Below are 16,981 nucleotides of genomic sequence, written 5' to 3'. Positions count from 1 at the left end.
GGGACCATAAACACTGGCAAATGAAGTGTAAAAATACAATAAATGCACTCCTATCTGCAAAGCAAACCGGCAGTCACACAGCACTTTAAAGACTGACAAAATAATTCAGGTGATGAACTTTTGTGGGGCAGACCCACTTCTCCCTATCCGGAGCACTCACATAACCAGCCTTTTAATCACAAGCACAGGTCAGCTACCTTTTCCATACGTCCAGGGCAGTGAAAGTGAATACCCACAACCACAGCAACCTCAGCACCCATCCATTGCCAGTGCATGATGCTGCTGCTGTTGGTAAATGCAGTACTCTGCACACCTTGTTGTTTGTTTTGTAACACCTAACCTTGTTTTTCCTTAATGTTATGCATTGCTAGGGATCTCTCTCTCTTATCCAGAATATTTGAATACCTGGCAACCTCCTGGTCCCCAGGGCTGCCTGATATGAAGGACTTTACTGTATAATGAAGTAGGCCAAAAAAATGTCACCAGCCAGACACAGACCCACAAAATAACAGAAAAAAAAATTCAAGTACATCAGAAGCAGGAAGCTGCTGAACAGCCAGTTGGGCCAATGGACGACCAAGAGGCTAAGGGAGCACTCAAGGATGATAAGGTCGTTGTAGAGAAACTAAATGAGTTCCTTGCACCAGCTTTCGCTGCTGAGGAGGTGAGGGAAATTCCCACACCAGAGCCATTCTTTGTAGGTGATAAATCTGGGGAGCTGTCCCAGACTGAGGGGTCATTAGAGGTGGTTTTGGAACAAACTGACAAACTGAACAGTAACAAGCCAGGGGGACTAGAAGGTGTTCACAAGACTTCTGGAGGAACTCACGTGTGAAACTGACCAAACACAAACAGTGGTTTGTAACCTATCATTTAAATCAGCACCTGTAAGCGGCTGGAGAATAGTGAATGTGATGCGAATATTTAAAAAGGGCTCTAGAGGTGATCCTGGCAATTACATGGCGAGTCAGTCTGACTTTACTATTGGGCAAATTGGTTAATACTAGAGTGAAGACCAGAACTGTCAGACACATAGATGGACATCATTTCTTGGGGAAGAATCATCAAGGTGTTTGGAAAGGAAAATCATGCATCACTGATCTACTAAAACTCGGAGAAAACAACAACTCACATGGCATGTTATAAACTAACAGACTTTTGGAACATAAGCTCTTGTGGACAAAGACCCACTTGGGCAGACGCATAGAGTTCCTGAAGGGAGTCTATAAGCATGGGGACAAGGGGGACCCAGTGGCTATAGTGTACTTAGATTTCCAGCAAGCTGTGGAGGAGGTCCCTCACCAAAGGCTCTTATGTAAAGCAAGCTGTCATGGGATCAGGGGGCGGCCCTCTCATGGACTGAGAACTGGTAACAGACAGGAAACAAAGGGTCGGGATAATGGTCAGTTGTCAGAATGGAGAGAAGTACCTAATGACGTCCCTCAGGGGTCTGCACTGGGCCCAATCCTATGTGACATATTCAGAAATGGTCTGGAGAAAAGGTGAACAGTGGGGTGGCAAAATCTGCAGATGATACAAAACTGCTCAAGATAGTTCAGCCGAACCAGACTAAAGAGCTGCAAAAGGATCTCACAGAACTGGGTGAACAGGCAACAAAAGGGCAGGTGAAATTCAGTGTTGATAAGGGCACAGTAATGCACCTTGGAACGCGTAATCCAACTACCCATACGCAATGATGGGGTCTAAATTAGCTGTTACCACTCACGAAAGATCTCAGCATCAATATGGAAAATTATCTGGAAACATCCACTCTGTGCACTGGTGGGCAAACACGCCGACCAAATCTTGGGAATCATTAAGAAAGGGATAGAGAATCAGACAGAAAACGCCATCTCGCCGCTACATAACCCCGGCACGCCCCCACCCTGAATGCTGTGTGCCCATGGGGTCACCTCCGCCCAAAACTGACGGACGGGAATTGGCGAAGGTGCAGAGAAGGGCAATCAAACCGATTAGGGCTTTGGAACAGCAGCTGCATGAGACGGGTTTAAAAAGACCAGGACAGTCCAGCTTGGAAAAGAGCCAGCTGCAAGGGGCTCTGCCAGAGGGCTGTAAATCATGGCCGGTGTGGAGAACGGGCCGAAGGAAGTCTCGGTCACGCCGCATCAGAACACAAGAGCTAGGGGTCACCAGAAGAAACAGACAGGCCGCAGAGCTCTTTGCCAGGGCATGTTGGAGGCTGAGACTCTACCGGTTCAAACAGCAGCGGGATAACCTCACAGAGGATCGACCCATCGGTGCCTGTTGGCCAAGATGGGCAGGAACTTGGGTGATCGTCTGTCCTGTACTGGGCAGGACAGTCCTGTATTTAGGGAGCCAAAAAGGCGTCCTGGCTTATTTTTTAAATGGGACCAATTGTCCCGTATGTGGCCCTCGCCGGTGTCCTTTCCCTGTGCTGGCCACAGACTCGCAGGGCTTTTTTCCCAGCTACTGCCATTTTAAACGTAGCTCCCCACCAGCTGCACCACTGGGATGCCAGTACCAGCCCCGGCCGTGCTCAGGTGCCTGGTTGGGCTGGGGATGGAGCTGGGGAGCTGGGCCCCTCGCAGTGCAGGGCCGGGTCCATCGCCGGAGCCCCTCCACCCCAGTCCCCCCCTGCAGGGCTGTGGAGGAGCCAGAGCCCTGCTGCGGCCAGAGCCCTGCACAGCGTGGGGCAGACCCTCCCCCTGAGCCCCTGCCACATGACAGGGCCAAGCCTGGAGCCCTGCATGGTGTGGGTCCAAGCCCCCCACCCGGACATCCTGCAGGGCCAGAGCCCCCCACGCTGGACCCCTGTGTGGTGTGGGGCTAGGGCCAGAGCCCCTCTGGAGTCCGCAGCACCCAGCCCTGAGGAACCTGCTGCAGGGGTGAGTGTGTGGGGTCTGGCTGGGAGGAAGGGGCAGGAGTAGGCGGGGTTTGGGGAGAGAGAGGGTGCAGCAGTGGGTGGGGGGTGCAGGAGTAGGTGGGGGCTGGGTTTGGGGGGAGAGAGGGTGCAGCAGTGGGTGGGGGGTGCAGGAGTGGGTGGGGGCTGGGTTTGGCGGGAGGAAGGGTGCAGCAGTGGGTGGGGGGTGCAGGAGAGGGCGGGGGCTGGGTTTGGCCGGAGGGAGGGTGCAGCAGTGAGTGGGGGGTGCAGGAGAGGGCGGGGGCTGGGTTTGGATGGGAGGGAGGGTACAGCAGTGGGTGGGGGGGTGCAGGAGTAGGTGGGGGCTGGGTTTGGCGGGAGGGAGGGTGCAGCCGTGGGTGGGGGGTGCAGGAGAGGGTGGGGCTGGGTTTGGCGGGAGGGAGGGTGCAGCCGTGGGTGGGGGGTGCAGGAGTAGGTGGGGGCTGGGTTTGGTGGGAGGGAGGGTGCAGCCGTGGGTGGGGGGTGCAGGAGTAGGTGGGGACTGGGTTTGGATGGGAGGGAGGGTGCAGCAGTGGGTGGGGGGTGCAGGAGTAGGTGGGGGCTGGGTTTGGTGGGAGGGAGGGTGCAGCAGTGGGTGGGGGGTGCAGGAGAGGGTGGGGCTGGGTTTGGATGGGAGGGAGGGTACAGCAGTGGGTGGGGGGGTGCAGGAGTAGGTGGGGGCTGGGTTTGGTGGGAGGGAGGGTGCAGCCGTGGGTGGGGGGTGCAGGAGTAGGTGGGGGCTGGGTTTGGTGGGAGGGAGGGTGCAGCCGTGGGTGGGGGGTGCAGGAGTAGGTGGGGGCTGGGTTTGGATGGGTGGGAGGGAGGGTACAGCAGTGGGTGGGGGGTGCAGGAGTAGGTGGGGGCTGGGTTTGGTGGGAGGGAGGGTGCAGCCGTGGGTGGGGGGTGCAGGAGTAGGTGGGGGCTGGGTTTGGTGGGAGGGAGGGTGCAGCCGTGGGTGGGGGGTGCAGGAGTAGGTGGGGGCTGGGTTTGGATGGGAGGGAGGGTACAGCAGTGGGTGGGGGGGTGCAGGAGTAGGTGGGGGCTGGGTTTGGATGGGAGGGAGGGTGCAGCCGTGGGTGGGGGGTGCAGGAGAGGGTGGGGCTGGGTTTGGCCGGAGGGAGGGTGCAGCCGTGGGTGGGGGGTGCAGGAGTGGGCGGGGGCTGGGTTTGGTGGGAGGGAGGGTGCAGCCGTGGGTGGGGGGTGCAGGAGAGGGTGGGGCTGGGTTTGGCGGGAGGGAGGGTGCAGCCGTGGGTGGGGGGTGCAGGAGTAGGTGGGGGCTGGGTTTGGCGGGAGGGAGGGTGCAGCCGTGGGTGGGGGGTGCAGGAGTAGGTGGGGACTGGGTTTGGATGGGAGGGAGGGTACAGCAGTGGGTGGGGGGTGCAGGAGTAGGTGGGGGCTGGGTTTGGATGGGAGGGAGGGTGCAGCCGTGGGTGGGGGGTGCAGGAGTAGGTGGGGGCTGGGTTTGGCCGGAGGGAGGGTGCAGCCGTGGGTGGGGGGTGCAGGAGTGGGCGGGGGCTGGGTTTGGTGGGAGGGAGGGTGCAGCCGTGGGTGGGGGGTGCAGGAGAGGGTGGGGCTGGGTTTGGCGGGAGGGAGGGTGCAGCCGTGGGTGGGGGGTGCAGGAGTAGGTGGGGGCTGGGTTTGGTGGGAGGGAGGGTGCAGCCGTGGGTGGGGGGTGCAGGAGTAGGTGGGGGCTGGGTTTGGTGGGAGGGAGGGTGCAGCAGTGGGTGGGGGGTGCAGGAGAGGGTGGGGCTGGGTTTGGATGGGAGGGAGGGTACAGCAGTGGGTGGGGGGGTGCAGGAGTAGGTGGGGGCTGGGTTTGGATGGGAGGGAGGGTACAGCAGTGGGTGGGGGGTGCAGGAGTAGGTGGGGGCTGGGTTTGGCGGGAGGGAGGGTGCAGCCGTGGGTGGGGGGTGCAGGAGAGGGTGGGGCTGGGTTTGGCCGGAGGGAGGGTGCAGCCGTGGGTGGGGGGTGCAGGAGTGGACGGGGGCTGGGTTTGGTGGGAGGGAGGGTACAGCAGTGGGTGGGGGGTGCAGGAGTAGGTGGGGGCTGGGTTTGGCGGGAGGGAGGGTGCAGCCGTGGGTGGGGGGTGCAGGAGAGGGCAGGGGTGAGAGGTCTGGGCGGGAAGAAGGGGGCAGCCATTGCCTGACGCAAGTTGACCATCTGTCCCGTTTTAGCCAGGACACCCCCACCCCAGGGGTCCCACATTCACCCTAGGGGAACATGGTCACCCCAGCAGGAACTGAGTCCGCAGCCACTGGGTGCCTGATGCTGGGAATGGGTGACAGGAGACGGACAGCTTAGCCCCATCGCTGAGGGGCTGACCCCCAGGCTGCACTCATGGGGCTCCGCAGGGGGCGCTCTCCCGCGGCAGGGCTGACCCCCAGGCTGCACTCATGGGGCTCCGCAGGCGGCGCTGTCCGGCGGCAGGGCTGACCCCCAGGCTGCACTCATGGGGCTCCGCAGGGGGCGCTCTCCCGCGGCAGGGCTGACCCCCAGGCTGCACTCATGGGGCTCCGCAGGGGGCGCTGTCCGGCGGCAGGGCTGACCCCCAGGCTGCACTCATGGGGCTCCGCAGGGGGCGCTCTCCCGCAGCAGGGCTGACCCCCAGGCTGCACTCATGGGGCTCCGCAGGGGGCGCTCTCCCGCGGCAGGGCTGACCCCCAGGCTGCACTCATGGGGCTCCGCAGGGGGCGCTCTCCCGCGGCAGGGCTGACCCCCAGGCTGCACTCATGGGGCTCCGCAGGCGGCGCTCTCCCGCGGCAGGGCTGACCCCCAGGCTGCACTCATGGGGCTCCGCAGGGGGCGGTCTGCGTCCAGAAGCAGGATGAGGGGCTTCCCTAGGGCTGGGCTGCCCCCGCCCCGTGCCCCAGCGCTACCTCGGGGCCTAGGCCCGGCCCGCCGCCGAGTCCTTCCCACGCCCTTCCCCTCCCGCTGCCTCTGGTGGCCATTTCCCCTCGCTCCCTGCGGAGCGGCTCTGGGCCGCCTCTGCCAGCTCCTCCCCAGAGGCGGCTGCACCGCGGGAGCCCAGCTGCGGAGGCCGGAGGCGGTTCTGTCCCACCCTCGCCCAGCGGGACCCGGCCCCGGCCCCGGGTGACACGACCGCCCAGGCCGACAGGGCCGGGGCAGCCCCGGGGCTCAGACCGTCCTGCGAGCTGGAGGGCGGCGCAGGTGAGGGCGGAGGTGCGGGCGGGGGCCGATTCCTACCTGGGGGGTGTCCCCGAGGAGGCTGACCCTGAAGCGGCCCCTCCGGATCTCCATCTCCAGGGCCGAGCCTCGCGCCACGGTCACTCTGCTCCGCTGGTTCCGGCAGAACATCCTGCGCGGCGCGGCGCGGCCCGGCCCGATCCTATCCGATCGGCGCTGCGGTCCGGGCTGCAACCCACTGCGGCTGGGCGGGCAGCCCGCGGGCCGGTTCCGATTGCGGAGCCCCGGCTCGCCCGACTCCCAAGGGAACTTCCAACTGGGAGTCAAACTCCTCCCCCGCCCCCCGGCGGCACCTGGCGGGGCTGGGCGGCGCTGCAGCCCCGAACCGGGCCGTGAGGACCAGGCAGCTGGAATCCAGCGCTGGGAGCAGCCAGGCAGGCCCGACCCGGCCCGGCGCACAGAGCTGGTTCACTGGGCGGGTGGAGGCCGCCGCCCGCTGACCAAGGGCCTGCAGCGCCAGGGCAGGGAGCTGGCAGGAGCCTCGTGGCACGGCCAGGCCTGCAGAGGAGACAATGGGACAGTGTGACAGCTGGGGAGTGAGTGTGTCATTGTGGGGTGGCCCCTGTGTGTGCCTGTAGGAGTACGGCATGAGTGTGCTGTGCCCAAGCCCACTGGTGAACCTCCCCTTGCACGCTCGGCTGTGGGCTTGGCCCAGAGGTGCTGGGCTGGTTCCTGGGTTGGTCGTGCCCAAGGCTGCATCCGCCTGCCCCCACACCCCCCAAGCGGCTGGGGCTGCTCACTAGGACCCTGTCACACTCCTGCTCCCTGCAGTGCCTGCACCAGCACACGAACACGCCTGGTGTGTGTACACAGCCACATGCTGGACACACCCATGTGTAACTCCCTTGCACACATGGCTTTGCACCAATGTCTGCTCCCCGCCTCTCCACCCACACTCTTCACGTGCTCTTCGCGGGCCCCTCTGCGCCAGGCCAGAGGCACATAGCTCCTTCGCTCTGTCCTCGGCAGGGACCCACTCAGCCCCTCCCGGCACGCCCACGCTCTCCTGGGGCTGCGCACACAGGCCCAGGCAGGATCTCTCCCAGTCCAACAGAGTGCTGTGCTGCAGGCAGCTGGGCCAGGCTGCTGATCTCCCCCTGCTCCCCGCTCCCCGCAGGCCACCCCTTGTGCCATCCGCTTCTGCCCTTTATGCTGGCTAGACTGGGAGTGTGGGGTCTGTGCAGCCCCCTGGCTGGCCCGGGCACCGCGGCACGCGAGCAGCAGCAGGGGCAGGGCGGGAGCCTGGCAGGCCCTGGATGGAGGTTGGCTGCAGTGAGGCTGGGTCGGGTCGCCCAGCTCACAGGGATGCACGTTAACCTGGGGGCTCACTGCCGCAGGCTGCCTTGGGAACAAAGAGTTCGCAGGGTTCTGTGCGGCCGGGCAGCACTTCTCTGGCTCGGCCACGCCAGGCTCCCGGGCCTGGTGACATAGGGCACCTTTGGCTCTGGCCTCAGGGGTTATTCCCTCCCTTTGCCTCTGCCCAGGCGCCGCCTGGCAGCCGGCCAGCCCAGCGTAACCCCCTCCCGGTGGGAAGGAACTGGGGGAGGCCTGCGAGGGAGGGGGAAGCGCTGCATCCTGGCCCCCCTACCCCGCGCTGGCTGTGCTCCCCCCCGCCGAGTGCCAGCGGGGGCGGGGCAGGGCAGACAGAGGCTGCCCAGCCCTGGCCTGGGAGCGTCTCCCTCTCACCGGCTGGGCTGGGGCAGCACCTGGGGGGACTTCCGGGGATGCCCCAGGGCCCTCAGGCCATGGATGGGGCCCCCGTTTTGACGCCATTACCCAGCTTGTTCCTGGGGAGGGGACCTGTGCTCCAAGGAGGGGGGGGGTGCTCAGCCCTCTGAATCATCCATCAACTCTGCTGCCCAGGGCCTATACAGCCCTCAGGAGCCCCTCCTCCTCCCTGGCTGGCTGGCTCCCCAGGCTGCCCCAGCCGTCTGTCTGTCTGGCTGTGCTGCCTCCTGAGTCAGGGCTGAACAACCGCCCCACCAGCAATGGGATCTGCTGGGTGGCTGTGAACCAGCCTGCCCCAGTGCGGGCTGTGCAGACCCTGCCTCTCACAGCCTGGCGCCGGCTCAGGGAGCTCATCTCTCCTGGCCCCAGGCCGCAGCACAGCACCCACCCGGCCAGGGCTGAGCCACAAACCGGGGCTGGACGGCAGCCTGCGGGGGGGCTGCTGAGTACACACCACTTACAAACGGGGGCTGGGGGACGGCTGGGTGAGGAGCGCAGCCGTGCAGGGACGGGACTGCTGCTAGTGGGACCGGTGGCTCATACGCTCGGGACAGGCACCAAGGGAGAGAACACAAACTAGGACAGCAGGGACTGAGAAAAGCCGGCTGAGCTACTGTGACGGGGTTTGGGGTTCCCCAAGCTCTGCACCCGTCTGCAGGCAGGAGTGACTCTCACTCAGCAGGAGAACAGCGGGTTTATTAGACAACAGGGCACAACGTCATACAGAGGAGTCAGTGCAGCCGGCAGAGACAGCCAGTCCAATACAGATTGGGGAGAGGAGGCCCCGAGGGGCCCCCAGAGCTGGAGCCTGGCCCCCTCCTGTGTCTCTCTCTCTCCCAGCCCAGACTCACTGCTTCCAACTCCCAGTTCCAATTCAAACCCCTCAGGCTCCACCTCCTCCTTTGTCTGCAGTACAAAGGTGTTACCTGGTCGTCAAGGTTACCCTCAGCAGGAGCCCCACACCCTCCGTGAGCCACTCACACACACACAGGTATCCCCCACTCCATCACATCTCTTCCCACTTCCAGACCGAACTGAGCAGGGTCACTCAACTGGTGACCTGGGGAAGTTCGGGGGCCTCCCCTTGTGACAGGGCATCAGCTGTACCCTCTGTTCTCCCCTTGATGTGCACCACCTCCATGTCGTAATCCTGCTGGGGGAGGCTCCAAGTCAGGAGCTTGGTCTTGGCCCTTTTCATGTGATGCAGCCAGGCAAGTCCCTTTAGTTCCCTTGGGTTGGTCGGTCTCCCTGCTTCGGCCCCGGTCCGTCAGCCACGTTCTCAAGTCGGGCAGGCAGAGCCCATACAGATGCTGCAGCACCAGCAGATCAAACAGGTCTTTTGTGGTCAGGGTCCTGCCCCATCTGAGCACCAGTCTGTACAGCTGCTCCAGCCAATGTCTGGAATTCAGTTACAGTCCAGTAAGGGAAGGTACAAATGCTTCCATCCTTGGCATTTAGCCAGACCACCACAATGGTTGTGTGCCTCAGTTTCCCCTTCCATGCCACACAATAGGTTTGGAATGTTCCTTCTCATGTCAGAGGTTGCAAGACTAGTTACAGGGAACAATGGTGACATTTCAGAATTACAAACTCCTTCAACACACAACTCATTCTTATACATCAATGTCATCATGTCACATGGCTCTTTCCAAACATTCAGTACATGGTACAATTCTATAGCTTTTGGTAGCGGCACCCACTGGTTACAGCAGTCAGCGTGAGTAACAGAACAAACCCATTGCAACTGTACATTCACATTGCTCTTTGGTAGACCACAACCTTTGTGTAACCTCCTTGAGAATCTGGTATTTTGGGGATAAATGGCTGAGGCCTTTCTTAGCACCATCAAGTTCTAATCATCTCCCTTGCCCCCTGGGGTGGAAATCTGATCTCTCCGGCTGTGCCCTCCCTTCTAACAAGAGCTGGGCCATTGATGATCTCAGGGAGACGCCCCCTCCCAGCCAGCCTGGAAATTTGCAAACCAAACTGGTTTCTGAAAGTTGTTTTGTGAGTCCCAGACGCAGAATCCACATGGAGGAATCCCTGTTTATCCCTTACTGGCCCACCAGGCCCAAAGCTCCTTCGTCCTTCCACCTCCAACTACTGCCTCCCCATGGAATCAGAAGTCGAATCCAGTATGAGAATATAAGTGTTTCCACCATCTGGAGATGGGGAATTGCTGGCCCTCTCCTGCATCCTACAGAGATTGACTGTGCAGCCATTTCACTTGGTTCTCACAGGGCTGCTCACACTCCCTGATAGTTTTCACTTTACTTGGACCAACTTCCAATTCCTGAGAAACTTCTACCCTGCCTGCTTTGGACCCTTGCAGAGCACAGCCAGTGGTTTCACACTCAGGCAGGTCCTGGCCATCAGGAGCTGAAACAAACTTCTCCCCAGGCAAAGGGCTGGCTCTGATGCTTACAGGCAACCACCTTTCCTGTTCACTCTCCTTCACCTCACTCCCATTTTCTGCCGTCCCCACAGACTGCTCAAGAAAAGTTTCAGGGAAATTCTCTTCCTCAAGAGCTCCCCCAAACAACAACTCACCCCTGTCTGCCTCCACGGGGGCACTGCTCCCTTGAGCCACAACCAGCTCCTGGGGTTCACCTACACCCAGGATCACTTCTGGCCCATCAGGCAGATTTCCACATAATCCCCTTCCAGGCAGACAGCCAGTACCACCAGACAGAAGGTCAGGATCCCTTTCCTCCCTTCTGCTGCCAGCTTCCTTATTTCCATCAGGCAGCGTAACTCCATTGCCAGTCTGCTCTTCCTGTGTCCTGGCGAGAGGATGACTGTGGTGGGACAGAGTCCTCTCACCCCTCCCAGTAACACCTCAGCATCAGGCAAAGAACAAGCACCAGAATCATCTGGTCTCTGGGATTCCCTGATGATACTAACTGGATCAGACCGAGTTAAATCACCATCCCCCCTGAGAGACACAGAGGTAGGCCCACTTCCCATCTGGGCTTCAGCTGCCCTCAGATCCAGCTCTGGGATCTTAGCACCATCTCCAGCCCCCGCAGGCTCAGACAAAGGATTCACTTCCCCAGAAGCAGAAGCACCTTTCTTGCACCAAGGACCAGTGTCCTTATCAGGGATACCACTGCCCCATCCCGGAGCCATTCCCTCTGCTCCAGCCCCCATGGCTGGATTCAGAGACACACCTGGAATGCGCTTTCCTGGGGTTCCCTCTCCAGCCACCCCGGGCTGGGGAATCTTCCTCAGACAATGGGCTAGTTTCCTCATTGGCACCTTTTCCAAACGCAGGCTCTGCTCTCTCCCCAGGCTGCTGCTGCTGTTCAACACAGACAGACAATTGGAGACTCTCTCCTTTGTCCCAGCCCCCCGGCTGGTCTCCACACACACCCAGAAGGTGAAGCAGCTTCTCTCACAGACAACTTGCCATTCCCAGCGGACAAGCTGCTTTCCTGCACAGACACACAGGCACCTTCCTGGGCCCAGGCCTGGAAAACTCTTCGCAGGTCTGTCTTGGCCACTAGTAGATGATGGGTTGGAATCGCCCCTTCCCTCCTTGAGCTGTGGCAGGCCACTCTGTTCAGAGCTCCAGGCAGTCCAGGGTTCTCTGCCCCGATCCGGGCTCACCCCTGCAGGAGTTTCCTTAACCCTCAGCTCTGCCACTGCACATCCACGCTGCCTTGTCCAGCTCCTTTAATCTCGATTCGGTTTCCAGGTGCTGTCACTTCACAGCGGAGTTGCTGAGCGTGGTTGCAGGCTCTCAGGCTGATGCCCTCTGCAGCCCACGATCCCTGGAAGAATCCCTTCAGTGTGCCAGGCTCCTTGCGGGTCACAAGCTCCCTGGGGTTAGGCCGTAGGCCCCTCCGCCCTCTGGGACCGACTCCAACAGACTCCCAGCGGAACCCCTTCTTCAGTGTGACACCCGCTCTCAGGGACCATGAGCACCCTGTCTTGGGAAGAACTCATTCAGCATCAGCCTCCTCAGGGGTCACTTGTTCCTGGGGGTTGGGCCCGAGGGGCCCCCAGAGCCGGGGCCCTGCCCCCTCCTTTGTCTCTGTCTCTCCCAGCCCAGACTCACTGCTTCCAGCTCCCAGTTCTAATTCAAACCCCTCAGGCTCCACCTCCTCCTTTGTCTCCAGTACAAAGGTGTCACCTGGTCGTCAGGGTTACCCTCAGCAGGAGCCCCACACCCTCTGTGAGCCCCACACACACACACAGATATCCCCCACTCCACCACATCTCTCCAGAGGGCAGGGGAGGAGCCGTGCAAAGGTGCAGAGAGGCCCCCTGCCCGGGGGTTTAAACCCAGAAACACAGTCAGGAACAGCTCCCCAGCAGCCTTCCCTGTAAGCTGAGCCCCACCCTCATTCCCCAGCTCAGGAGCCCGGTGCAGTGGGTAACCCCTGAGCCCCGCCCCCACTCCTGACTGCAGTGCCCGGTGCAGTGGGTAACTCCTGAGCTCTGCCCCCACTCCTGACTGCAGTGCCCGGTGCAGTGGGTAACTCCTGAGCTCTGCCCCCACTCCTGACTGCAGTGCCCGGTGCAGTGGGTAACCCCTGAGCCCCGCCCCCACTCCTGACTGCAGTGCCCGGTGCAGTGGGTAACCCCTGAGCCCCGCCCCCACTCCTGACTGCAGTGCCCGGTGCAGTGGGTAACTCCTGAGCTCTGCCCCCACTCCTGACTGCAGTGCCCCGTGCAGTGGGTAACTCCTGAGCTCTGCCCCCACTCCTGACTGCAGTGCCTGGTGCAGTGGGTAACCCCTGAGCCCCGTCCCTGCTCCCGACTACAGTGCCTGGTGCAGTGGGTAACCCCTGAGCCCCGTCCCTGCTCCCAACTGCAGTGCCTGGTGCAGTGGGTAACCCCTGAGCTCTGTCCCCACTCCCGACTGCAGTGGCCAGTGTAACAGGTAACCCTGAGCCCTGCCCCCCTCTGCAGCTGGAGCGCCCCGTGCAGTGGGTAACCTCTGAGCCCTGCCCCCCCCCCTGCAGCTGGAGCGCCTGGTGCAGTGGGTAACCCCTGAGCCCTGCCCCCCCCCCTGCAGCTGGAGCGCCCGGTGCAGTGGGTAACCCCTGAGCCCTGCCCCCCTCTGCAGCTGGAGCGCCCAGTGCAGTGGGTAACCCCTGAGCCCTGCCCCCCTCTGCAGCTGGAGCGCCTGGTGCAGTGGGTAACCCCTGAGCCCTGTCCCCCTGTGATGGAGTGGGGGATACCTGTGTGTGTGTGTGTGGCTCACAGAGGGTGTGGGGCTCCTGCTGAGGGTAACCCTGACAACCAGGTAACACCTTTGTACTGCAGACAAAGGAGGAGGTGGAGCCTGAGGGGTTTGAATTGGAACTGGGATTTGGGAAGCAGTTAGTCTGGGCTGGGAGAGAGAGAGAGACAAAGGAGGGGGCAAGGCCCCAGCTCTGGGGGCCCCTCGGGGCCTCCTCTCCCCAATATGGATTGGACTGGCTGTCTCTGCCTGCTGCACTGACTCCTCTGTATAATGCTGTGTCCTGTCGGCTAATAAACCTGCTGTTTTCCTGCTGAGTAAGAGACTCTCCTGCCTGCGGACAGGGTGCAGAGCTTGGGGGACCCCAGAACCCCATCACACTGGTGTCAAAAGTGGGATGTTCTGCACCCTGAGGATGGAGCATCCAGCAGTAAGTGACCGGGGCCCCGGAAGAAGTGGGGCCTGTGAGACCCAGGTGTGCTGACGGGCAGTGAGGTGCAGCTCCCAAAGGCGGAGGGGCCTGCGGCCGAACCCAAGCAACTGCGGTTGTGGTCCTCGAGAGGGGGTGTCACACCCGAGGAGGGGTTACTCCTGGGAATCTGTTGGAGTTGGTCCCAGAAGGTGGAGGGGCCGAGAGCCCAACCCCCAGGAACAAGTGACCCCTGAGGAGGCTGACGCTGAATGAGTCCTTCCCAAGACAGGGTGCTCATGGTCCCTGACAGCGGGTGTCACACTGAAGAAGGGGTTCCGCTGGGAGTCTGTTGGAGTCGGTCCCAGAGGACGGAGGGGCCTACAGCCTAAACCTGGGCAGCTTGTGACCCGCAAGGAGCCTGGAACACTGAAGGGATTCTTCCAGGAATCATGGGGTGCAGAGGGCATCAGCCTGAGAGCCTGCAACCATGCTGAGCAACTCCGCTGTGAAGTGGCAGCACCTGGAAACCGAATCGAGATTAAAGAAGCTGGACAAGGCAGCGTGGATGTGCAGTGGCAGAGCTGAGGGTTAAGGAGAATCCTGCAGAGGTGAGCCCGGATCGGGGCAGGGAACCCTGGACTGCATGGAGTTCTGAACCGAGTGGCCTGCCACAGCTCAAGGAGGGGAGGAGCGATTCCAACCCATCATCCACTAGTGGCCAAGACAGACCTGCGAAGAGTTTTCCAGGCCTGGGCCAAGGAAGGTCCCTGTGTGTCTGTGCAGGAAAGCAGCTGATCCACTGGGAATGGCAAGTTGTCTGTGAGAGAAGCTGCTTCACCTTCTGTGTGTGTGTGGAGACCAGCCGGGGGGCTGGGACAAAGGAGAAAGTGTCTCCCATTGTCTGTCTGTGTTGAACAGCAGCAGCAGCCTGGGGAGAGAGCAGAGCCTGCATTTGGAAAAGGTGCCAATGAGAAAACTAGCCCATTGTCTGAGGAAGATTCACCAGCCTGGGGTGGCTGGAGAAGGAACCACCAGGAAAAAGCATTCCAGGTGTGACTCTGAATCCAGCCATGGGGGCTGGAGCAGAGGGAATGGCTCTGGGATGGGCAGTGGTGTCACTGCTCAGGACACTGGTCCTTGGTGCAAGAAAAGTGCTTCTGCTTCTGGGGAAGTGAATCCTTTGCCTGAGCCTATGGGGGCTTGAGATGGAGCCAAGATCCCAGAGCTGGATCTGAGGGCAGCTGAAGCCCAGATGGGAAGTGGGCCTGCCTCTGTGTCTCTCAGGGGGGATGATGCTTTAACTCGGTCTGATCCAGTTAGTATCATCAGGGAATCCCAGAGACCAGACGATTCTGGTACTTGTTCTTTGCCTGATGCTGAGGTGTTATTGGGAGGGGGTGAGAGGACTCTGTCCTACCAGAGTCATCCTCTCGCCAGGACACAAGAACAGACGGGCAATGGAGTTACGCTAACTGATGAAGATAAAGGAGCTGGTAGCAGAAGGGAGGAAAGGGATCCTAACCTTCTGTCCGGTGGTACTGGCTGTCTGCCTGGAGGGGGATTACGTGGGAATCTGCCTAATGGGCCAGAAGTGATCCTGGGCGTAGGTGAAACCCAGGAGCTGGTTGTGGCTCAAGGGAGCAGTGCCCCCGTGGAGGCAGACAGGGGTGAGTTATTGTTTGGGGGAGCTCTTGAGGAAAAGAATTTCCCTGAAACTTTTCCTGACCCGTCTGTGGGGACTGCAGAAAATGGGAGTGAGGTGGAGGAGAGTGAACAGGAAAGGTGCTTGTCTGTAAGCACCAGAGCAACCCTTTGCCTGGGGAGAAGTTTGTTTCAGCTCCTGATGGCCAGAACCTGCCTGAGTGTGAAACCACTGGCTGTGCTCTGGAAGGGTCCAAAGCAGGCAGTGTAAAAGTTTCTCAGGAATTGGAAGTTGGTGCAAGTAAAGTAAAAACTATCAGGGAATGTGAGCAGCCCTGTGAGAACCAAGTGAAACGGCTGCACCGTCAGTCTCTGTAGGATGCAGAAGAGGGCCAGCAATTCCCCATCTCCAGATGCTAGAAACACTTATATTCTCACACTGAACTCCAATTCTGATTCCATGGGGAGGCAGTAGTTGGAGGTGGAAGGACAAAGGAGCTTTGGGCCTGGTGGGCCAGTAAGGGATAAACAGGAATTCCTTCATGTGGATTCTGTGTCTGGGACTCACAAAACAACTCTCAAAAAGCAGTTTGGTTTGCAAATTTCCAGACTGGCAGGAAGGGGGCCATCTCCCTGAGATCATCAATGGCCCAGCTCTTGTTAGAAGGGAGGGCACACCCAAAGAGATCAAATTTCCACCCCAGGGGGCAAGAGAGAAGATTAAAACTTAATGGTGCTAAAAAAGGCCTCAGCCATTTATCCCCAAAATACCAGATTCTCAAGGAGGTTACACAAAAGTTGTGGTCTACCAAAGAGCAACGTAAATGTACAGTTGCAATGGGTTTGTTCTGTTACTCACGCTGACTGCTGTAACCAAGGGGTGCTGCTACCAAAAGCTGTAGAATTGTACCATGCACTAAATGTTTAAAAAGAGCCATGTAACATAATAACATTAATGTAGAAGCATGAATTGTATGTTGAAGAAGTCTGTAACTCTGAAATGTCACCATTGTTCCCTGTAACTAGTCTTGCAACCTCTAACATGAAAAGGAACATTCCAAACCTATTGTGTGGCATAAAAGGGAAAACTGAGGCACACAACCATTTTGGTGGTCTGGCTAAATGCCAAGGATGAAAGCATTTGTACCTTCTTTTACTGGACTGTAACTGAATTCCAAACATTGGCTGGAGCAGCTGTATGGGCTCTGCCTGCCCGATTTGAGAACGTGGCTAACGGACCGGGGCTGAAGCAGGAAGACCCACCAACCTAAGGGAACTAAAGGGACTTGTCCGGCTACATCACATGAAAAGGGCCAATACCAAGCTCCTAAGTTGGAGCCTCCCCCAGCAGGATTATGACATGGAGGTGGTGCACATCAAGGGGAGCACTGAGAGTGCAGCCGATGCCCAATCACAAGGGGAGGGCCCCAAACTTCCCCAGGTCACTGGCTGAGTGACCCCGCTCAGTTCGGTCTGGAAGCGGGGAGAGATGTGATGGAGTGGGGGATACCTGTGTGTGTGTGTGTGGCTCACAGAGGGTGTGGGGCTCCTGCTGAGGATAACCCTGACAACCAGGTAACACCTTTGTACTGCAGACAAAGGAGGAGGTGGAGCCTGAGGGGTTTGAATTGGAACTGGGAGTTGGAAGCAGTTAGTCTGGGCTGGGAGAGAGAGAGAGACAAAGGAGGGGGCCAGGCCCCAGCTCTGGGGGCCCCTCGGGGCCTCCTCTCCCCAATATGGATTGGACTGGCTGTCTCTGCCTGCTGCACTGACTCCTCTGTATAATGCTGTGTCCTGTCGGCTAATAAACCTGCTGTTTTCCTGCTGAGTAAGAAACTCTCCTGCCTGCGGACAGGGTGCAGAGCTTGGGGGACCCCAGAACCCCATCACACCCCCTCTGCAGCTGGAGCGCCCGGTGCAGTGG

At 60.0% G+C, this 16,981-nt stretch overlaps 1 protein-coding gene across 9 annotated transcripts in view; it reads right to left on the bottom strand.

Annotated features, from left to right (window-relative positions):
* RTKN (rhotekin) overlaps positions 1–6,459 on the bottom strand; it is a 30,232-nt gene extending 23,773 nt beyond the window's left edge. For 2 of the 9 annotated variants that reach the window (XR_012645293.1, XR_012645294.1), the window contains exon 1: positions 6,086–6,459. Coding sequence is in view for 4 of the 9 variants with exons in the window: in XM_074992145.1 (XP_074848246.1) it covers positions 6,086–6,196 (111 nt within the window). In the remaining 5 variants the exon portion in view is untranslated. The remainder of the gene's footprint in view (positions 1–6,085) is intronic. The other 7 variants (XR_012645295.1, XM_074992145.1, XM_074992146.1 and 4 more) reach the window with 7 other exon arrangements.
* Between the last annotated feature and the right edge of the window lie 10,522 nt (positions 6,460–16,981).

The sequence above is a fragment of the Carettochelys insculpta genome, chromosome 4 (assembly GCF_033958435.1).
Source record: "Carettochelys insculpta isolate YL-2023 chromosome 4, ASM3395843v1, whole genome shotgun sequence".
NCBI classification, from domain to species: domain Eukaryota; kingdom Metazoa; phylum Chordata; order Testudines; family Carettochelyidae; genus Carettochelys; species Carettochelys insculpta.
Note: the sequence above shows the minus strand (reverse complement) of the source record. Positions and strands in the feature narration are given on the sequence as shown.